The sequence below is a fragment of the Crinia signifera genome, chromosome 4 (assembly GCF_055691185.1).
Source record: "Crinia signifera chromosome 4, ASM5569118v1, whole genome shotgun sequence".
Taxonomy (NCBI): domain Eukaryota; kingdom Metazoa; phylum Chordata; class Amphibia; order Anura; family Myobatrachidae; genus Crinia; species Crinia signifera.
Genome location: NC_139220.1, coordinates 15,033,032 through 15,057,081, shown reverse-complemented (window position 1 = coordinate 15,057,081; position 24,050 = coordinate 15,033,032). Strand labels below are relative to the sequence as shown.

At 50.0% G+C, this 24,050-nt stretch overlaps 1 protein-coding gene across 7 annotated transcripts in view; it reads left to right on the top strand.

Annotated features, from left to right (window-relative positions):
• Positions 1–828: 828 nt before the first annotated feature.
• The window catches only part of DGKI (diacylglycerol kinase iota), a 214,671-nt gene continuing 191,449 nt past the window's right edge, over positions 829–24,050 (top strand). For 3 of the 7 annotated variants that reach the window (XM_083181182.1, XM_083181181.1, XM_083181179.1), the window contains exon 1: positions 830–1,124. In XM_083181182.1, the coding sequence (XP_083037308.1) occupies positions 946–1,124 (179 nt within the window). In that variant the 5' untranslated portion in view covers positions 830–945. Of the gene's footprint in view, positions 1,125–24,050 lie in introns of all 7 variants that reach the window. The other 4 variants (XM_083181185.1, XM_083181184.1, XM_083181183.1 and 1 more) reach the window with 2 other exon arrangements.

Here is a 24,050-nt window from a genome sequence, read left to right as displayed (position 1 = left end):
AGGGGGGAGTATATGGGTGGCACAAGGGTGAGAGGGGAGGATATGGGTGGCACAGTGATGAGAGAGTATATGGGTGGCACAGCGGTAAGTGGATGTATGTGGGTGGCACAGTGGTGAGTATTATGGGTGGCACAGCGGTGAGGGGGGAATATATGGGTAGCACAGGGGTGAGGAGGGAGTATATGGGTGGTACAGCAGTGAGTATATGGATTGCACAGGAGTGAGAATATGGGTGGTAAAGTGGTGAGACGGGAATGTATGGGTGGTTTAGGTTTGAGGGGGGAGTATGTGAGTGGCACAGGGGTGAGGGGGGGGTATATGTTTGACACAGGGGTGAAATGGAGTATATGGATGGCACAGGGGTGAGGTGGAGTATATGGGTGGCACAGGAAGGAGGGTATATATATTTGCCAGAGGGGTGAGGGGGGAGTATATGGGTGGTACAGGGTGTGTATTTTGGATTGCACAGGGGTGAGGAGGAAGTATATGGGTGACACAGCAGTGAGTATATAGATGGCACAGGGGTGAGGGAGAGTATATGGGTGGTACTAGGGTGAGGAGGAACTAGTATATGGGTTTCACAGCAGTGAGTATATGGATGACACATGGGTGAGGGTGGAGTATAAGGGTGGCACTAGGGTGATGAGGAAGTATATGGGTTTCACAGCAGTGAGTATATGGATGGCACTAGGGTGAGGAGAGAGTATATGGGTGGCACAGGGGTGAGGGGGGAGTATATGGGTGGCACTAGGGTGAGGAGGGGGCTGGCAGGGACTGGAGGGAGGCGGCTGCTCGGCAGCGATTGGTCAGGGAGGAGTTTCCCACAATGCCTCGCTCTCCCCCCATGGATGCTGCCGCAGCGCCTCCTCCATTTGCAGCGCTGCCGGGGAGCGGAGCTGTGACTGTGCCCGGGACCCCCCGCTCAGCCCCCGGGCCGGCACAGACATGAACCCGCCTCTCGACGGAGCTCAGAGCAGGGACGCCGGTTGCCAGGGAGCCGAGGGAGGCCAGGACGCGGCCGGGGAGTCTGCCGTGCAGGAGCCGGGAGCTGGGCACAGGGACAGGGAGGAGTCCGTGGAGGAGAAGCTCCGAAACTTGACCTTCCGGAAACAGGTGTCCTACAGGTGAGGTGCCCCTGTCACACAGGGCAGGGGACAGCGACACATGGGAGACGGGGACACTAACACTGGATGTGCAGGTGAGGAGGGGACACTGACACATGCGAGATGAGGGGACACTAACACTGGATGTGCAGGAGAGGAGGGGACACTGTGACACTGGTTGTGCAGGTGAGGAGGGGACACTGACACATGCGAGAGGAGGGGACAGTGACACATGGAAGAGGGGGACACTGTGACACTGGTTGTGCAGGTGAGGAGGGGACAGTGACACATGGGAGAGGAGGGGACAGTGACACATGGTAGAGGGGGACACTAACACTGGATGTGCAGGTGAGGAGGGGACACTGACACATGCGAGATGAGGGGACAGTGACACATGGGAGACGGGGACACTAACACTGGATGTGCAGGTGAGGAGGGGACACTGACACATGCGAGAGGAGGGGACAGTGACACATGGGAGATGAGGGGACAGTGACACATGGGAGAGGGGGACACTGTGACACTGGTTGTGCAGGTGAGGAGGGGACACTGACACATGCGAGAGGAGGGGACAGTGACACATGGAAGAGGGGGACACTGTGACACTGGTTGTGCAGGTGAGGAGGGGACAGTAACACATGGGAGAAGAGGGGACAGTGACACATGGGAGAAGAGGGGACAGTGACACATGGGAGAGGAGGGGACAGTGACACATGGGAGAGGGGGACACTAACACTGGATGTGGAGGTGAGGACAGGACACTGACACATGGGAGAGGAGGGGACAGTGACACATGGGAGAGGGGGACACTAACACTGGATGTGGAGGTGAGGACAGGACACTGACACATGCGAGAGGAGGGGACAGTGACACATGGAAGAGGGGGACACTGTGACACTGGTTGTGCAGGTGAGGAGGGGACAGTAACACATGGGAGAAGAGGGGACAGTGACACATGGGAGAGGGGGACACTAACACTGGATGTGGAGATGAGGACAGGACACTGAAACATGGGAGAGGGGGACAGTGTGACACTGGATGTGCAGGTGAGGCGGGGACACTGACACATGGGAGAGGGGGACCCTGTGACACTGGTTGTGCAGGTGAGGAGGGGACACTGACACATGGGAGAGGGGGACACTAACACTGGATGTGGAGATGAGGACAGGACACTGAAACATGGGAGAGGGGGACAGTGTGACACTGGATGTGCAGGTGAGGCGGGGACACTGACACATGGGAGAGGGGGACCCTGTGACACTGGTTGTGCAGGTGAGGAGGGGACACTGACACATGGGAGAGGGGGACACTAACACTGGATGTGGAGGTGAGGACAGGACACTGAAACATGGGAGAGGGGGACAGTGTGACACTGGATGTGCAGGTGAGGCGGGGACACTGACACATGGGAGAGGGGGACACTATGACACTGGATGTGCAGGTGAGGCGGGGACAATGACACATGGGAGAGGAGGGGACAGTGACACATGGGAGAGGGGGACACTAACACTGGATGTGGAGGTGAGGACAGGACACTGACACATAAGAGAGGGGGATACTGTGTCACTGGATGTGCAGGCGAGGAGGGGACACTGACACATGGGAGAGGGGGACACTGTGACACTGGCTGTGCAGGTGAGAGGAGACACTGACACATTGGAGAGGAGGGGATAGTGACACATGGGAGAGGGGGACACTAACATTGGATGTGGAGGTGAGGACAGGACACTGACACATGGGAGAGGGGGACACTGTGACACTGGATGTGCAGGAGAGGAGGGGACACTGTGACACTGGATGTGCAGGAGAGGAGGGGACACTGACACATGGGAGAGGGGGACACTTACACTGGATGTGGAGGTGAGGACAGGACACTGACACATGGGAGAGGGGGACACTGTAACACTGGATGTGCAGGCGAGGAGGGGACACTGACACATAGGAGAGGGGGACACTGTGACACTGGATGTGCAAGTGAGGATGGGACACTGACACATGGGAGAGGAGGGGACAGTGACACATGGGAGAGGGGGACACTAACACTGGATGTGGAGGTGAGGACAGGACATTGACACATGGGAGAGGGGGACACTGTGACACTGGATGTGCAGGAGAGGAGGAGACACTGTGACACTGGATGTGCAGGTGAGGAGGGGACAGTGATACATGGGAGAGGGGGATGCTGTGACACTAAATGTGCAGGTGAGAAGAGGAGAGCGACACATGGGAGAGGGGACACTTCAACACTGGTTGTAAAGGTGAGGAGGGGACAGTGACACATGGGAGAGGGGGGGGGGCACTGACACATGGGAGAGGGGGACTCTGTGACACTGGTTGTGCAGGTGAGGAGGGGACAGTGACACATGGGAGAGGGGGGATGCTGTGACACTGGTTGTGCAGGTGAGGAGGGGACACTGACACATGGGAGAGGGGGGATGCTGTGACACTGGTTGTGCAGGTGAGGATGGGACAGTGACACATGGGAGGGGGGGCACTGACACATGGGAGAGGAGGATGCTGTGACACTAGTTGTGCAGGTGAGGAGGGGGCAGTGACACATGGGAGAAGGGGACACAATGACACTGGATGTGCAGGTGAGGAGGGGACAGTGGCACATGGGAGAGGGGGACGCTGTGACACTGGCTGTGCAGGTGAGGCGGGGACAGTGACACATGGGAGAGGGGTACGCTGTGACACTGGATGTGCAGGTGAGGAGGGGACAGTGACAAATGGGAGGGGGGGCAGTGACACAAGGGAGAGGGGGACGCTGTGACACTAGTTGTGCAGGTGAAGAGGGGACAGTGACACATGGGAGAAGGGGACACAATGACACTGGATGTGTAGGTGAGGAGGGGACAGTGGCACATTGGAGAGGAGGGAACACTGACACATGGGAGACACAGGTTGTGAAGGTGAAGTGAGGACGCTGTGATTGGTTTTGAATGTGAGGAGGGGACAGTGACACATGGGAGAGGGGTACACTGTGACACTGGTTGTGCAGATGAGGAGAGATCACTGACACATGGGAGAGGCGGACGCTGTGACACTGTATATGCATGTCAGGAGGGGACAATGACACATGGGAGCGGGGAATGCTGGTTGTGCAGGTGAGAAGGGGACACTGACATATGGGAGAGGGGTACACTGTGAAACTGGTTGTGCAGATGAGGAGGGGTCACTGACACATGGGAGAGGGGGATGCTGTGACACTGTATATGCATGTCAGGAGGGGACAATGACACATGGGAGTGGGGGACACTGGTTGTGCATATGAGGAGGGGACACTGACATATGGGAGCGGGGGACACTGGTTGTGCAGATGAGGAGGGGACACTGACACATGGGAGAGGGGGACACTGACACTGGTTGAGCAGGTGAGGAGGGGACATTGACACATGGGAAAGGGGACACCGTGATACTGTATATGCATTTGAGGAAGGTACATTGACAAAAGAGAGAGGGGGACGCTGTAACACTGGTTGCGCAGGTGAGGAGGGGAAAGTGACACATGGGAGAGGAGGACACCGTAACACTGGTTGTGCAGCTGAGAAGGAGACACTGACCCATGGGAGAGGGGTACATTGTGACACTGGTTGTGCAAGTGAGGAGGGAACAGTGAGACATGGGAAAGGGGTACACTGGTTGTAAAGGGGAGGAGGGGACAGTGACACATTGGAGAGGAGGACTCTGTGACACTGGTTGTGCTGGTTAGTAGGGGATACTGACACATGGGAGAGTGGGACACTGGTTGTGCAGGTGAAGAGGGGACACTGACACATGGAAGAGGGGGACACTGACACTGGTTGTGCAGGTGAGGAGGGGACACTGACACATGGGAGAGGGGGACACTGTGACACTGGTTGAGCAGGTGAGGAGGGGACACTGTGACACATGACATAGGGGGACACTGTGACACTGGTTGAGGAGGGGACACTGACACATGGGAGAGGGGGACTCTGACACTGGATGCACAGGTGAAGAGGGGACAGTGACACATGGGAGAGGGGGACACTGGTTGTGCAGGTGAGGAGTGGACACTGACCCATGGGAGAGGGGGACGCTGTGACACTGGTATTGCTGGTGAGGAGCGGACACTGACACATGGGAGAGGGGGACACTGTGACACTGGTTGTGCAGGTGAGGAGGGGACACTGACAGTAGATGTAAAGGTGAGGAGGGGGCAATGACATTAGATGTACAGATGAGGATGGGACAGTGACACTACATGTACAGGTGAGGAGGAGACAATGACACTGCATGTACAGTTGAGGAGGGGACAGTGACACTACATGTACAGGTGAGGAGAGGACAATGACACTACATGTACAGGTGAAGAGGGGACAATGACACTACATGTACAGGTGAGGAGGGGACAATGACACTAGATGTACAGGTTAGGAGGGGACAATGACACTAGATGTACAGGTGAGGAGGGCACTGACACTAGATGTACAGTACAGGTGAGGAGGGGACAGTGACACTACATGTACAGGTGAGGAGAGGACAATGACACTACATGTACAGGTGAAGAGGGGACAATGACACTACATGTACAGGTGAGGAGGGGACAATGACACTAGATGTACAGGTTAGGAGGGGACAATGACACTAGATGTACAGGTGAGGAGGAGACAATGACACTGCATGTACAGGTGAGGAGGGGACATTGACACTACATGTACAGGTGAGGGGGACACTGACACTAGATGTACAGGTGAGGAGGGCACTGACACTAGATGTACAGTACAGGTGAGGAGGGCACAATGACACTACATGTACAGGTGAGAAGGGAACGGTGACACTACATGTACAGGTGAGGAGGGGACAATGACACTACATGTACAGGTGAGGGGGGCACTGACACTAGATGTACAGGTGAGGAAGGGACACTGACACTTCATGTACAGGTGTAGAGGGGACAATGACACTACATGTACAGGTGAGGAGGGGACAATTACACTATATGTACAGGTGAGGAGGGGACAATGACACTAGATATACAGGTGAGGAGGGGACAATTACACTACATGTACAGATGTGGAGGGGACAATGATACTACATGTACAGGTGAGGAGGGGACACTGACACCACATGCACAGGTGAGGAGGGGACACTGGCACTACATGTACAGGTGAGAAGGGGACAATGACAATACATGTATAGGTGAGGAGGGGACACTGACACAACATGTACAGGTGAGGAGGGGACAATTACACTACATGTACAGGTGAGGGGGGCACTGACACTTGATGTGCAGGTGAGGAGGGGACAATGACACTACATGTATAGGTGAGGAGGGGACACTGACACTACATGCACTGGTGAAGTGAGGACACTGACACTACATGCACAGGTGAGGAGGAGACACTGACACTACATGCACAGGTGAGGAGGGGACACTGACACTACATGCACTGGCGAGGAGAGGACACTGACACTACATGCACAGGTGAGGAGGGGACACTGACACTACATGCACAGGTGAGGAGGGGACACTGACACTACATGCACAGGTGAGGAGGGGACACTGACACTACATGCACAGGTGAGGAGGGGACACTGACACTACATGCACATGTGAGGCAGACACAAATGTGAGAGGTACACTGTGACAAGTAAGGGGGGGGGTACAGACACTGGACTTACAGTATGGACACCATGACACACGTTTTCTGTGACCTACATGTGTTGGAGTACACTGTGACATACATGTATTGGAGTACACTGTGACATACATGTATTGGAGTACACTGTGACATACATGTTGTGGCATACCCTGTGACATATGTGTTGGAGTAGACTGTGACATACATGTGTTGGAGTACACCGTGACATACATGTGTTGGAGTACACTGTGACATACATGTATTGTAGTACACCGTGACATACATGTGTTGGAGTACACACTGTAACATACATATGTTGGAGTACACACCGTGACATACATGTGTTGGCGTACACCGTGACATACATGTATTGTAGTACACTGTGACATACATGTGTTGTAGTACACTGACATACCTGTGCTGGAGTACACATGACATACATGTGTTGGAGTACACCGTGACATTCATGTGTTGGAGTACACACTGTGACATACATGTGTTGGAGTTCACACCGTGACATACATGTGTTGGCGTACACCGTGACATACATGTATTGTAGTACACTGTGACATACATGTGTTGTAGTACACTGACATACCTGTGCTGGAGTACACATGACATAAATGTGTTATAGTACACCGTGACATACATGTGTTGTAGTACACAGGGGCGTAGACGTCAGCATGGCATATGAGATAAGTCACGCATGCTGTGTAACAGATACGAGGGGTCTGTATGACACATACTATGAGGTGATGGGTTTTTGCAATGTGTCACATTAATACAATGAGCATTGTGATAAACCAGAGCAGTGACAGTGTGTTACCAATTAGCAAGCGTTACTGTTACCGCTTTCAGGGATAGAATACTTATAATGTATGGCTGAAGACATGTACCCCCTGTGCACCCACTGGAAGCTGGGCGCACCTGTGCCCACCTGGACTATAGTGACTGTGTGACCTCACACCAATGCATTTTTGCTGTGGTTTTGCGCTTTTGTTGACTTTAAACGGATTGCTGGCGCGTGACGTCGGGCCGGGAGATTTGCCCACTCTCCCAGGAGGCCGGGAGCGACACCTGATTTTCTAGAGCCTCCCGGCCATTCCGGGAAAGAGTAGGCAAGGATCTGATTGGCGGATACTTTATCTCTCTCGCAGGATTAGTACATAGGCCCCTGAGTGTGTCTTACAGCTAATATGAAGAGATGGCTAGCGTTGTTTTCCTGTACTTTGCGGGGGATGGGGCTTTTAAAAAAAACCCACAAATACAAGAATCTAAACCCACAAATACAAGAATCCATCAGACGTTATCTGTCTTCCTTGCACCAGATCAATCAGAGTTAATTGATTGCTTGTTACAGGTTAATGGAAGTCTGCACTCGGCTCGTAAGTAATTCCTTTTGTGCTGCTCAGAACATCACATATTCCCAATTACTGCAGCCACAGGCCCGGGAGAAGCAGCTCTCGCCCCAGTCTGGGAGCGCTGTCCTGACTAATTGGCGGCTCAAACACTTAGGCTAATGATGACACCGGTAATGCTGATACGCTGTTGTCTTCTTCAGCACATCGATGAGATTCGGTTACTAAAAATCAGGTTGTTTTGTTTTTATGTCTGTGAAATGCATCCGTCCAGGGGGAACCGCGGACAGGGGGAAGAGCTGGCTGGGTTCTATGGGGCCAGATTCTCTAAGCTTCAAAAGTGATAAAATGGAGAGTGATAAACAGCCAGCCAATCAGCTCCTACCTGCCATGTCACAGGCTGTGTTTGAAAAATGTCAGACAGAGCTGATTGGCTGGCTGTTTATCACTCTCTATTTTATCACTTTTGAAGCTTAGAGAATCTGGCCCTATGTACGTAGCACAGCCAACGTGGCTGCTGAGCTTGGTTCCATGCGGGAGGCTGTGTCCTCGTGAACGTGGCGCACCCTGCAAAATAACAGCCGCGGTTTTGCACCTAAAAACTGTCTATAATGGGTGCAGGGTGTGCATCGGGCCCCACTTCAGTGAGGAGCGGACCCCCTGGTGCTAGGCAGCGGGTCCACCCTCCCATTCATGATCAAACCTTTGCTTTTGATGCTGGGCGCCATTTTGTTTTTAAGATGTTAGTGAATTGCCACTCTTCATATCTTCAAATGCCCCATGTGTAAAAGGTTATTCTGTATATTCAATTCTTAGACATTTTTGGCCTCTCTTTAGATGGATTTGATCTGTTAGGCGTTTTTAGTAAAAGTATGCTGCAAAAATAAGCGCCGTCAACTGCGGAATGTCTCGCGTGTCTCTGGTGTTCTGAGCGGAAACTCTGCCTGCCCGCCGGCCGAGCGAACTCCCGCCCACGCCACCACCGCACGAATGTCCCCGCATGCAGGCGTACGGACAAAAATAATTTGATGATCGCAGAGCATCTAATTTTTTTTTTTTGCCCCGTTCGCGCATAAGTCAGAAGGACATGGCTGAGAACGGGGTGGGCTCTGACATCATGTGGGGTCTGTGGCGCATGAGGACGCGTTTTTCTGGGCGCACCCACCATTTTTTTTTTGTAGGCACGCCCAGGAAACCCAGAATCAGTTTGGAGGATATTTCTGAAACCTTGGTGGGACATAAAGCGGAGAGTGATAAAATACAAACCAATAGTTTCTAACTGTCATGTTACAGGCTGTGGGGCAGATGTATTAAGGGGAAGGGATACACTGGAGATAAAGTAGAAGGAGACAACGCAGCAGCCAATCAGCTCCCAACTGTCATATTTCAAACACAGATGGTGCGTTATCTCCTTCCAGGGTTATTCTAGTTGATGCACAAGGCTGCGAATCCACAGCCTTGCAAGACCACCAAACCCAGCCTTGCCAATGGTGGCCTGGCCACCAACCGTTAGCAAGGGCGATTCCCTCGCAGGGCCTGCAAATGGATGTTAACCAGTTAGGAGCTGATTGGCTAGTAATGTATCTCTCTCCACTTTAGCCCATTAAAGCGTTGATAAATATCCCCCATAAACCTTAATATATAAAGCCTTTTTAGGAGGATTACTATTTAAAATGCAGATCAGTGTTTGGCCTAAATCTTAATGGAAGCTGTGACAGACTTATTGTCTCGTGTAATTAGTTGGATAATTGTACTGACAATACCGTCCCTTCTGTCTCATCACCGAACGTGCCCGTTTTATCTCCGTGGGTGAAATCTCGGTTGCTCAGATTTATTATGTGCGGATATTTGCAAAAAAATAAAAATAAAATAAAAATACTTCTACATATCCAAGAACGGGTTAGGAATTATGTTAATGTCTGGAATTTTGTTGCCGGATAAAAAGTGTAAAATTAGATGAGTGAAGTCTTCCTCGTCATACATTTCCCACAACAGTCTAATTGCAGGATTGAGCTAGTTTACATTTTGACAGTATCCCACTTGCACACCAGAGAGCCACGTCCAAGTCTGGTATAGTCAAATGAGTAGTTTTGGTTTTGGGAATGGGTCTGGTGGGGGAGAGGTGAAGGGATCCTAAAATACTTCAGACAGGGTGGGTTAAAGTCAGTGATGTCTTCAGTTACACCCCACAGCTAAATGGTGGCTAAAATCCGTGCAGAGACTGGCTATTCAAAATGCTGGGTAATTCCCGGGTAGTATGTCTAATACCCCTTCCAGACCGAAAACGAAATTACTGGGTGAAGCAGTTCTACCCGGTAATTTTGTGAATAACACGGGTCCTTTTTCTGTGTGAAAGGGCACACCCCAGTCGTAAATCCCATGTCTCCGACCCTGGAGTTGACACGGGATTTATGACCCGGGTTGACCCTTTCACACAGAACAAATACCCGTGTTTTTTAGCAAATTGACGGATGGAAATTTTCAACACGGTAATTTGTTCTTCTGTGTGAAGGGGGTCAGGCTGCCATTTGAAATGCTGTGTATTTGCTGGGATTTTCAGACTTTTCTGTCTGAAAGGGGTATTAAAGGGGTATTATACTCTGTTTTCACTGCTAATACCGTGTTCACACTCTGCGTGTGTGAACTTCACGGCATTTACCCGTTCTTACTGCTAGGCAAATTCCTGGGTGAAGCAGTTCTACCCAGTAATTTGCCTTTTAACACAGTTTTTTTTTGGCAGTGTGAACTGGTCAATCCGTGTCTGCATACCCAGATCTCAAACATGGGTTAAAAGAAGGGTTTTACCGTGTATGAGATCCGGGAATGCAGACACGGTTGACCCGTTCACACAGCTATAAAACCCTTGTTAAAAGGTAAATTACATGCTAGACCCGGGAATTTGCCTGCAGTAAGAACGGGGTATAAGCAAATTCCCGGGTCTAGCGTGTCGACCCGGTAGTTCCCTTTTAACACGTTTTTTTTTTCAGTGTGAACGGTTGAAATTCCCAGGTCTCCAACTCTGCTTTTTACCTGGGTTTGAGACCCGGGTATGCAGACAAGGGTTGACCTATTCAAACTGCAGAAAAAACTGTGTAAAAAGGCAAATTACCCGGTGAAACGGCTTCACCCGGGAATTTGCCTTAGCGGCGAGAACAGGGTCCGATGCTGCAGTCCCTGGCTTTAAAATTCCGGGTAAAAGCCGTATTGTTCACACTGGCAGTGTGAACACGGCATAAGTAGCTCTTCTGGGCACCTAATAATCCGGGTTTGAGGTGCGGAACTCAGTGATTCCGCGTGAACTGCAGAATCAGTTCTCCTGTCAGCCTTGGGAAATTCCACACCAGAGCAATTCAATTAGTAGGGAAAACCACGCATTGTAAATGTCAGACGGAACCTCGCAGCTCCACAAGAAGTTTACTAAAAAATAAACACGGCATATTAGGAAAACTGTGCGTGGGGAAAATCTATTGATTCCGCAGTTTATGTGGAATAGTGGCACCAGAAATAGGCCATTTAATTGAATATCCTCTTGCACTCTGCAGGGATTATAGCCTGCAATTATCCACAGGGAAAACCTTACGGCTAATTGAATGCTCCCCAATGAGCTTTCCCCTCGAGAACTCCGATTTGGCTGTTTACTCATGCAGAGTAATCCCACTAATTGAATTGCTTTGGTGTGGCAATTAGCTGCGGCTAATTGAATATCCCCCGAATGCAGGGTGGGATCAACAGTTACTGACCAACTGGTCCCGACTGACATTAGGTACAGTCCCCATTATAAGTAGATCTGGCTTGATTTTTAGCACCCCCCCCCCACACCCCACCCCACTCCAGGCCACCCTTGATATTTTCTGCTTTCACCTCTTTCATGAAACGTGCAATTATATTGCGCTTTTTATTTAAAACCATTATCGCTTTATTTATTTATTTTTTACAGATTCCTTCCCATTTTCCAGCGTATAGCCATCATCTGAACATGATCATCCGCCGTACTGTATTTTTAGGCCACGGAACCTGCCAGGGTAAACAAACGTTTAATACGTTTTCTGGCTGTCTGCATGTAAGAATACCCAGCACCGCAGGAAAACATTTTTTAATGTAACCCTTCGCCTTATTCCTCCATGAGAAAATAACGTCTAATTGCTATGTTCAATCGCGTGTGTGAGGTTAGCGGCTTGCAAGCCTCAGTTACAGTGTATTCAGGCTGCCGGGGGAGAAAGAGAAACAGCTGCGAGGTGGATGAGTAAAGGAAAAAAAAATAACAGGGGCATTATTATTCTGAAAGTGAGAATTTGCCTGTCCTCCGCGTGCTCGCCACGCACTGGAGCCTTGACACGTGCCGCGCTATGACATTCCCTTTTAATAGGACGGTGCGATGGTCAGAGAAGCCTGGGTCATTCTTACGCACATCCGTAACCCCCCACTGTCAACCCATCCACCCCCTGCTGCTCCATCGATATCCATAACAGCCACCTCGCTCCCAGCATGCAGAGAAATAACGTGGGTTTGTCGCTTTATACCGTAAAAGGAGAGGCAGCTATAAATAGCAGCCTGGGATTCTAAATTTAGCACACGATATCTTACAGAAACATCTGATAATCTCTGTAAATACAGCCAGGCTCCGATTGACTCCCCCCCCCCCCCCCCCCCATAGTCTGTTCTTGCTCTTTAATTGGTTGAATTTTATTCATGGATTCTCCTGTTTATGCTCGGGAGCAATACGTACAAGGTGGCAGAGGAGGGGAAAAATCTTAAGTAATTATGTTTTTTTTTTTTTTTTACTCGTTGGAACCGTAGTTCAGGTTTCATGTGTTTGTGGGGGGGGGGGGGGGGGAGAGAGCCATAAACTGCAATACCTTTGGGGAGGTCACTAAGTACACCTGTCGTTATCTGCCCCCACCCCCCCCCCCCCAGAGACGGCTCTCATTTTATGCGAAACACTCAGCTTCATGTGTAACCCCTCGAGATTGGTTTCGTTTTTTAAATATCCGCACCTGGAGAGCTCTGGGATTCTATTCGGTAATCCAGGAGGCTGCGGGAACTGTAATCTATTTTACAAAATCCTTTTTTTTTTTACTCATTTAAATATAAAAAGATGACTGCGTCGCCGTTTACATTTTTTTCCAACTGTCTATTGCGCAAATATTTAATCTACGTTTCGGTAATCACGCGATCTCTCCTTACGTCCCGATCTCGTTTGGAAATATATTTAAAGAACGAGTAATCCTTTTCCTGCTGTGATATTTCCCTATAGCCTTATGTGGGGTTATCGGATGCGAGTTCACACCCTTGCGAGTCAACCATCGAATGATGTGGAACTGCGTGCAGATCTAAGTGACTCTCAGGTCACTTCGATTTGCGTGCGCACCCGGGAGGAAGTGGCGGGCATCTGGCTTCCGGTGATGTCAGCCTGTCCGCCCCCAAATCCGACATCACAGCCCGATTACCACGGGAATGCCCAGCGCTTACAATGGGAACACCCATGAAACGCTGGGCATTGCCATGGGCGTGACTATCCACCGCCCCCCACAGCCGCAGCCCTTTGTGCGTGCACCCTGAGAAAAGTCTGTTTGCCGCGGCCACACCCACCGGGCGTATCCACATGCGCAGAAATGCAGCTGCGCATTCTCATACGCCAAACATCAGTCCCCGTGCGAACGAATGCCGGCTGTGAACAGACCAGAATAAGGTCCATAATGTAGTTGGCAGGAATAACGTGTTCTCTTTCACAGCAGATTAAGGGCCTTATTCTGGTTCACTCTTTCTGACAAATTCCTTCTTAGATGAACAAAACCATGTGCACTGCAGGTGGGGCAGATGTAACTTGTGCAGAGAGAGTTCGATTTGGGTGGGGTTTTTAAGTGAGATCTATATTGCAGTGTAAAAATAAAGCAGCCAGTATTTACCCTGCACAGAAACCAAATGACTCACCCAAATCTAATTCTCTCTGCACATGTTACATCTGCCCCCCTTCAGTGCACATGGTTTTGTCCATCTAAGAAGGATTTTGCCAGAAGGAGTGAACCAGAATAAGGCCCTAAATCCTCTCTCACAGAGATGTCGGCACTGAAAGGGTAAATCCAAGAAGGGTGCCATCGAGATAATACAAAGTCGCAAGAGGCGTATTCAGACAAATAACATTGTCAAAGGTGAAAACCTCCTTTACGGTTATGGCATTGGTTACTTTTGGGCTATCATTGTTACCTCACAGTGCTGGAGCCAGGGGCTCTGTGGGGAAAGTGTATCTTCTGAAAATAGATTCCTAGGGGGACATTTACTAAAGCTTTTCCAAATGAAAAGAGAATCTGATTGGTTGCTCTGCTGCCCGTAGCAACCAGACTCTGTCTATCATTTCTCTATTGCCTCCTAGAAAATTATACACAGAATATGGTTGTTATGGGCAACACCACCTCTTTATTTTGATAAGCTTTATTAAGTTTACCCCCCCCCCCCTCAAAACGGTAATGTGTGCGGTCTGAAAGGTGCTGAGTGATTTTACCGTTTCCAAAAAAAAACGGTTTTTGGAAACGGTAAATATGGAGGGTCCTACCCATTTCAGACCCGTTTATTTGGTGCTAGAACGGGTCTGAAATGGTATTCTCCTCTCCCCCCCCCAGCGCAGGGAAGGGAATGGTCGCGCTGGGGGCAGGGGGTCCCTGCAACGCCGGGGCACTGTGTCCTGCCCTGCCCGAGGGTGAGAGCGGGGGCTGCTGCACTGCGCCGAGGAGGTGAGCGGGGACGGGCGGCTCTGGCTGAGGTGTGGGCGGCTGTCTGCCCTGACTCACCAGTTCCGGAGCGGGGCAGCAGCGGAGTGCGGGCAGCGGGAGCACGATGTGGATGTCCCTCTGCCTCTTCGGTGGGGTGGTGGTGGTCGGAGAGACAGTCCGACATTGGCAGCAGCAGCAGCGCAGGGTGTGCTGATGATGAGAGGGACGGAGAGCAGCCAGCGGTGCAGCTGATGGAGAGCGGGCAGATGCCCCCCATCACCTCACCATGCGTCCCCTGCCCACTCTCCATCAGCTGCACCGCTGGCTGCCTGCTCTCTGTCCCTCTCATCATCAGCACACCCTGCGCTGCTGCTGCCTGTGTCTCAGCGCCGGGAGGGGGGGGCTTTACCGCTTTTCACTGTAGCTTTCACACCGCAAACCTGCTTTAGACCAGGTATTTACATGCGGTGTGAAAGGGGTTAAACTTGTTCTGACCCGTTTCAAAAAAACGTTTTAAATACCTGGTCTGAGCAGGTTTTGCGGTGTGAAAGCAGCATCAGAAGCTGTTACTGTGAGTGAGGTGTAGAGGAAAGGAAGGGGTTCACTCACAAAATTCCTTCTCAAATGGACAAAACCATGTGCACTGCAGGTGGGGCAGATGTAACATGTGCAGAGAGAATTAGATTTTGGGTGAGTTATTTTGTTTCTGTGCAGGGAAAATACGGAAGGCTTTATTTTCACACTACAATATATAGATCTCACTTTGAAGTAAATCCCCAACCACATCTAACTCTCTCTGCACATGTTACATCTCCCCCACCTGCAGTGCACATAGTTTCTCCATTTGAGAAGGAATATCTCTTTGCGAGTGAACCAGAATAAGGGCCAAAGTTCACTATTTCTCAAGGAGTTAGTGCTTTATACTGTACCCACTCGCTGGTTCCTGATTACTGACACAGCGGAAACATGTGGGTAAAAGTATCCGCACCCTTGTACTCTTTTTTCACTTTTGGGAAGTTCATGAGTATTCAAGCTCTTTAGAGAGAGTGGGGGGCATTTAAAAGGCGCTCTGAGCCCTTTAAACCTGTCATGTGACCTCATCGGTGTAGGGTGCTGATTGTCCCAGATGCAAAGCTTAGCTGCTTCAGGACCCTGGACAGTTAGCCTACCGCTCAGTACCATGGACAGCTCCTTAGCAGGAGTCTCAGTTTAACGCAGCGCTGCCCAAACTGCTCCTGTAGGCATTCCAACAGGTATTAAGGATTGTCAGCAGCATGGCTAATAACCAGCTGCAACCAGCCAAGAGGTATATGTCGGGGGGTCCGACCTGCCCAAGTTCCAGGATTTCATCTGCAAATGGTCATATTTTTAAAGCAGCGATCATTTACTGCAAGTTTTGTTTTGCCTTTTAAAAATCTGTCCATTCTCTGGTGAAATCCAAGACCTCCGGTAACTGGGACCCTATTGCGTTGTATAGGCAGTTGGACTGCATTGTGATGCTGTTGCCTTGTATTGTACCAGTTTTTTTTACACCTATGCACAATTTAGCTTTGCTTGCAACAGTCTTTTTTTTTTTTAAACAACTTTATTTCTATGTAGGAAAATATGAACAACACTGCAAAGGATCACTAGATGTTACTGGCTAGGTACAGTTATCTTAAAGTGGCCTAAGGCTTTCTGCTGGGTCTGGTCTGTTTTGTTGACGGTCATCATGTCGACACCATAATGTCGACACTTATGTACAATGATTGGCGGCCGGGATTCTGATGGGCATATTATCGAGGCCAGCATTCTGAAGGAGGGAATCCCAACAGGGATCTGTTTAGTATACCCCCTCCCCCAACTCTCCGTTCTAGCAGTGTAACTCTAATCCTCCCCCCTGCAACCTAACCTTAACCCCCCCCCCCCACTAGTGCCTAACCCCATTCCCCGCAGCCTAACCCTAACCCCCAACACACGGCCTAACCCTAACCTTCCCCCCTACCCGCATCCTAACCCTAAGTCCCCCCACTAGTGCCTAAACCTAACCCCCTTTACCCAGCCATATGCCGTTCAACATCCTAATTGATGTTGGGATTCCGTTGCTGGTGTCCCAGTGGTAGTTGGGATGCTGATGTCGGTATACTACCTGTGTTATCCTATTTTGTGTCAACATTTTGGGTGTTGACATTTTTTTATCCAAGTAGACATTATGACATTTAATATGATGACGTCGACAAAATCTCTTTCTGCCCATACACGATGCAGATACCCAACCCACAATTCCCTGTTCTGGCGTCTTATGTACTGCTGACTGCGCTGTGAGTGGCTGGGTCTGACCTCTCTTTCCTCATGTTCCATTATATTTCAGACGTGACCCTTCCAGGGATTATTCCCGTTTTTGTGTTCCGTCCGCTGGGAGTCATCGGCTGCTCCCGGCATCGCCGCTGTCTGCATCTTATTGGACAGTCGACGGCAGTCCTCTCTTTGAAGCTCTTGTCATCTGTTTGTGAGAGTGTTGAGGCTGCAGTATTTCCCGGAAGGGAAGTTAATATATTCACTATTTTTTAAAAACCCCAAGATCTAAAAATCCCCCATTTTAATTTATTCAGTGCCAGAGGGGCTTGGAATGGAATAATCTAGGTGGATTTAACTCATTCGCCCAGAGAAAGATCTGTGCTGTATACTGGTGTTAATGCTGTATACTGGTGTTATTGCTGTATACTGGTGTTAGTGTACTAGGAATAAGATATCTGTAATGATGTTGTGCGATTGCTTTCTTGTGTCAGTTTCATGTTGCCGACATTGAACAATGTACCTACAGTATGAATGGTATGTATCACTGGAATAAAACTATTATCAGGATTCATCTGTTCAGCTCACCCATTGGTTATCAGGTGTGCCAATAGGGGTTCGGATGCACTATCTATCTATGACGTGGTAATGCCCTCGATTGTGAGCAATCACATCGCCCTGCATCTGCTGATATATCTGCATATAAGGGAAAGTGGTCCTAGACAGCACACCCTAAATACATGTCATGGGGGGGGGGGTCATAGCTTGCTGAGAGTTGTAGTGCTACACACAAAGAAAAAATGCATTTGGTCTCTATTCAGTCATATCATTGGCAGCTGCAGAGGTGGGGATGCAGCACAGAGCAAAATTCAAATAAGGGAGAAAAACCAACTGCCAGTGAGTCAGGGTAAGTCCCTAATGTTATAGAGGTTCAATGTAGGGTGCGGAACACCCCTAATCAGACCACAGCAGGCACCAAGTAAAATGTTAGGGTACCCATACACTAGGGCGCTTCCACTGTGATTTGGTCAATTTTCATCCAATTCTGGCAAGGAATAGGGCGAAAAGTGTCAAAATCACTTGTGTTTGACATCAGGGGTCCGATTCAGATCTGCTCGCTGGGCAGCAAGTCTTCTGAATTGGTGCCTAGAGACAGCCCTGTCATAGCAACTCAGGGGGCCTCACGCTCCAAATCCCACCCCACAATGGACATCCTATATAAATTTATTCTGACGTCTGACGCGACAAATCCAGCGACTGATTGGTAAGTGTCTATAGCTTAACAGTTTGGCCACTCAGTCGACGCAACAGCGTGTCGGCAGTTACACCTATGCAGTGTGTACCCAGCCTTAGGACAAGTCTAGGTGGTTTTGGCTCTGCAATAAACATGTCAATATATAATTAGATACTAAAAGAACTCCCACAATATATTAAATGTGCACTGATAGGACGTGCGGGAACCGTGGGGGCTCTATGGCGAGCTGGTGGCATCTAAAGTCAAACCCAATCATTCTCTGTTGCATCCTAGAAAGACAGAATCTGATTGGTTGCTTTGGGCAACATCCCCGCTTTTCACTGTCAGAAGCTTTAGTAAATTTACCCCCATAGTATCCCACTAAGGGCCTAATTCAGTCCTGATGACGGCACTCATTTTGTTTGCAGATGGACAAAACCATGCTGCGCTGCTGGTGGGGCAGATGTAACTGGTGCAGAGAGAGTTAGATTTGGGTCGGGTGTGTTCTAACTGAAATCTAATAGCAGCCAGTATTTACCCTGCATTGAAAAAAAAAATCAACAACTCCCCCCCCAAATCTTAACTCTCTCTGCACCTCTTACATCTGCCCCACCTGCAGCGCAGCACGATTTTGTCCATTTACAAACAAAATGATCCCTGCGATCAAGTCTGGAAATTAGGTTGTAAATGAATTCATTGATGCACAAAGCAAAGTGCGGGTACAGCGAATGCTCACTGCTTGCTCCTGGATATGTGAGCTAATTAGCTATGATTGCTAGTTAATGCAATGCACACGTTCCGGAGTATTAGGTGTGTGGCTGATCCAGGATAATTCTCCGGCTTCATTAACTATTCATAGCTACATCGGTGTTTCCCGCCGGTGGCTGTTCTGTATTCTGCCTGAGCAACCTGATAGCTCTGGTGTTCCGTGCAGGCTCGGGGAGGGCGCTCGGCAGCGTCTGCTGTTGTGGGCAGCTGGACACGTCCCCGCTCAGGCGTGCAGCTAGTTTCACTTGTAAATATGTTCATCCGGTGAAAACATCCCCTGTCAGCTTTTGTCAGGCTGACGTCTGGGCCTGGAGAGCTGGGCAAAGGGCAGTGCGAGTAACGCTGATCTCATGTGTCACTCTGCATGGCGCTCCCGTCCCTGAGTCATGTCATTGGGATCTGTCTGTGTAGTGCAGACGCTTGGATTCATTACGCTGCACCCGCAATGGGCACATGCTGTAGCCGCCTTGTACCTTCGGGTATAGGTTATTGCTGCTGGCATGTACGTAGCATATTATACAGTGCACAATGGCTTGCTCCTGTTTTTTTATGTCATTATTATTTTTAATTGCATTTGTATGGAATTAGGTGCAGTAATGTCTTTAAAAAAAGCACAATGCAACCCTTTCGGGACAAGCTCACATGCGGAATTAAGCAAATCAGTGATCGAAACAGAAGATGCATGAATTATAGTTCTGCATGCAGCCATATCCTTACTGACACATCACCTGTCTCCTGATATACTCTGTGCTGCTGGGGACCCTGCTCCTTCCACTATGTAACTCAGTCTGTGACTTCCTGCTGCCCCCATTCCCCTCCTCACATTATGTCACTGCCCCTGTCACATGCAGCCATATCCTTACTGACACATCACCTGTCTCCTGATATACTCTGTGCTGCTGGGGACCCTGCTCCTTCCACTATGTAACCTCTCAGTCTGTGGCTTCCTGCTGCCCCCATTCCCCTCCTCACATTATGTCACTGCCCCTGTCACATGCAGCCCTGTCCTCACTGACACATCACTTGTCTCCTGATATACTCTGTGCTGCTGGGGACCCTGCTCCTCCCACTATATAACTCTCAGTCTGTGGCTTCCTGCTGCCCCCATTCCCCTCCTCACATCATGTCACTGCCCCTGTCACATGCAGCCATATCCTCACTGACACATCACCTGTCTCCTGATATAATCGAGCTGCTGGGGACCCTGTTCCTTCCACTATGTAACTCTCAGTCTGTGGCTTCCTGCTGCCCCCATTCCCCTCCTCACATCATGTCACTGCCCCTGCCACATGCAGCCATATTCTCACTGACACATTACTTGTCTCCTGATATACTCGAGCTGCTGGGGACCCTGTTCCTTCCACTATGTAACTCTCAGTCTGTGGCTTCCTGCTGTCACCATTCCCCTCACATCATGTCACTGCCCCTGTCACATGCCGCCCTGTCCTCAATGACACATCGCTATCTCCTGATATACTCTGTGCTGCTGGGGACCCTGTTCCTCCCACTATATAACTGTCAGTCTGTGGCTTCCTGCTGCCTCCATTCCCCTCCTCACATCATATCACTGTCCCTGTAACATGCAGCTCTGCCTCACTAACACATCCCTCATCTCCTGATATACTCTGTGCTGCTGGGACCCTGCTCCTCCCACTATATAACTCTCAGTCTGTGGCTTCCTGCTGTCACCATTCCCCTCCTCACATCATGTCACTGCCCCTGTCACATGCAGTCCTGTCCTCACTGGCACATCACTCATCTCCTGATATACTCTGTACTGCGGGGGACCCTGCTCCTCCCACTATATAACTCTCAGTCTGTGGCTTCCTGCTGCCTCCATTCCTCTCCTCACATTATGTCACTGCCTCTGTCACATGCAGCCCTGTCCTCACTGACACATCACTCATCTCCTGATATACTCTGTGCTGCTGGGGACCCTGCTCCTCCCACTATATAACTCTCAGTCTGTGGCTTCCTGCTGCCTCCATTCCCCTCCTCACATCATGTCACTGCCCCTGTCACATGCAGCCATGTCCTCACTGACACATCACTCCTCTCCTGATATACTCTGTGCTGCTGGGGACCCTGCTCCTCCCACTATATAACTCTCAGTCTGTGGCTTCCTGCTGCCTCCATTCCCCTCCTCACATCATGTCACTGCCCCTGTCACATGCAGCCCTGTCCTCACTGACACATGACCCATCTCCTGATAAACTCTGTGCTGCTGGGGGCCCTGTTCCTCCCACTATATAACTCTCAGTCTGTGACTTCCTGCTGCCCCCTTTCCCCTCCTCACATCATGTCACTGCTTCTGTCACATGCAGCCCTGTCCTCACTGACACATCGCCTATCTCCTGATATACTCTGTGCTGCTGGGGGCCCTGCTCCTCCCACTATATAACTCTCAGTCAGTGGCAAATGAATAGGCTGCATTCACATCATCATCTGTTCCGTATACAGTACAGTACATATTATACACTGTAGTTTTCCTCTATTCCGAGTGTAGGTAGCAGCTGATGCATGAGTACAAGGAGGTGACTGCTAATTCCAATCCTGTCGCCTCAATGAGTCAGATCTAGAAAACGTCCCTATGTTAGATGTACATAGTACAGGTGCAGATAGAACAGATGGTGACACACATTCCCTGCGCCTGTGTGACCTTTTTGTTTAGCAATTATACATAAAGCCCTCAGTTTACAGACGTGGGAGGGTAATCTTTTCAGCACTGGGATCACAGAGGAGATGGCAGTTGAGCGCTTCCCACCTGAGGCCCAGGTCAGGTGTGGGTAGATATGAGATTACCTGGGACAATTGTGCGGGACTACCATGAGATGTAGACTAGCCCGTTACTCGCCGGGGTGTGGTGAAGATTGGCGCCAGGGTTATGGAAAATGTATACAATGAAAACATGCCAGGGTGGGAGGATGCTGTGTAACCAGTTAGCAGCACAAGGCTCCCAATTCTCCCCCAGAACAGAATACGGTATGGGCTGCACTGTGACCACAGGACGAGGGCCTCTATAATTTCTCTAAGGGGCTAATTTTATCAAGGAGTGATAAAACTCACTGTGAGTGATAAAACTCGATAAATGGTCCTGCTATCGCGTTTGAAAAATGACAGTTGTGAGCCTATTGTCTGAACCACTGCTTGTTGGGTATGATAGCAATAGCTAAACACCAGGAGTAACAACCCCACTCCCCACACTCCCCCTGCTGTGGCATTGACATGCCCCTCTGCCTTCATTGCATTGCAGAGCTGGGGGTACAGTTACCGTTATTGGTGTAGCATAATACTATGATGTTGAGCTACAACAATGGGGCATAATCTGCATTTGTATAAAAGCTATATTTAGGGGGGGTTTAGAGTATAGAGAAGGACGTTGCTGTAATGGTCCTGAGCCGTTGCCCCTTTGTTACATTGGCAGAGCCTCTCCTGTCAGCGTCTGAGAACGTGCCGTGCATTGTGGCTGCCCTGCGGACGGCAGCACCACGTGATCGCTCTCCAGGCCTTGGGGTTCAGGAGCTGTCTGCCAGGAGAGGGTCAGATGACGCAATGATCCATGGCAGCATGGCATCCTGTGCCCAATGAGGGGGTCAGGGTCCCCTGCCTGTTGGTGCCTAGTCATGGCTGTCCTTCCCTGTCTCTGCTGCTGCAGCGAGGACACAACGCATCACTATGTTACTGTTCAGTAGGCCAGAGTCTCATCCCATCCTCCAGGGACCATGCATAGGACGAGATGCAGTGTATGTCCCTACTGAGACTGATCCAGGCAGCGTGTGCGGACACACACACACACACACACTAAGGGGGTTATTCAGGCCTGTTCGCCCCCTGCACATGCGCAAACATCGGATGGGGGAACGAGTTCGGCCCAGCAACGAGTGGGTCTGAATCCCCCTTAAATCCTGGTAGTGTGCGTTGGTCACACTAAGGGGGTTATTCTGGATGATTCACAAGGCTGCGAATTGGCAGCCTTGCGAGTCCACCAAATCCTGCCATGCAAATGGGCCGCCCCACTGCCCCCCGCCCGCACACTTGCGCGCATACGCAACCATCGATACCCTTGCAAAGATTGTTCTACGCGTGAACAGACCAGAATAAGGGCGTAGAAGTATACAGCAAGCTGATGTCATCTCTCAAGTGCCGGCAGAGGGAAACAAGTACAAAAGGTCGACATGAAGTCGTTGACGCACATCTAGGTTGTTTTCTGCTATCTCACCCCCGCTGAAGGTACTTGTACCCTCGCTGGCTCGCTACTATTCCCAATAGATGTTCACGTGTAGTAATAAAGCTTATGGGGGGTATTCAATGTCTGTCACATCTATTCAATGAGATCGTTTCTGACCGCATTGAAGACCAAGCAGATTTGACTTTTTAAAATGGCTGCTGGATTGTCAGTTCCGCTGCATTTTTCCGCAATCTGCTGCTTTTCCAACTGTCCTAACGGTTCCCACAGTAAAGAAATGTAATTCCCACTGTCGAATTGACGTTGGATTCAAGAATATTCCGACTGTTGGGACTGCTCTTTCCCACGCCTCATTCCCTTGGGGTTCTGTACAATACACCCCAATTTGGATAGAGTTTAGTTGTCCCAAAGGTCTTATAACTCCGTGATGTCACTCACCCTATCTCTGTGATGTCACTCACCCTATCTCTGTGATGTCACTCACCCTATCTCTGTGATGTCACTCACCCTATCTCTGTGATGTCATTCACCCTATCTCTGTGATGTCACTCACCCTATCTCTGTGATGTCACTCACCCTATCTCTGTGATGTCATTCACCCTATCTCTGTGATGTCACTCACCCTATCTATGTGATGTCACTCACCCTATCTCTGTGATGTCATTCACCCTATCTCTGTGATGTCACTCACCCTATCTCTGTGATATCACTCACCCTATCTCTGTGATGTCACTCACCCTATCTCTGTGATGTCACTCACCCTATCTCTGTGATGTCACTCACCCTATCTCTGTGATGTCACTCACCCTATCTA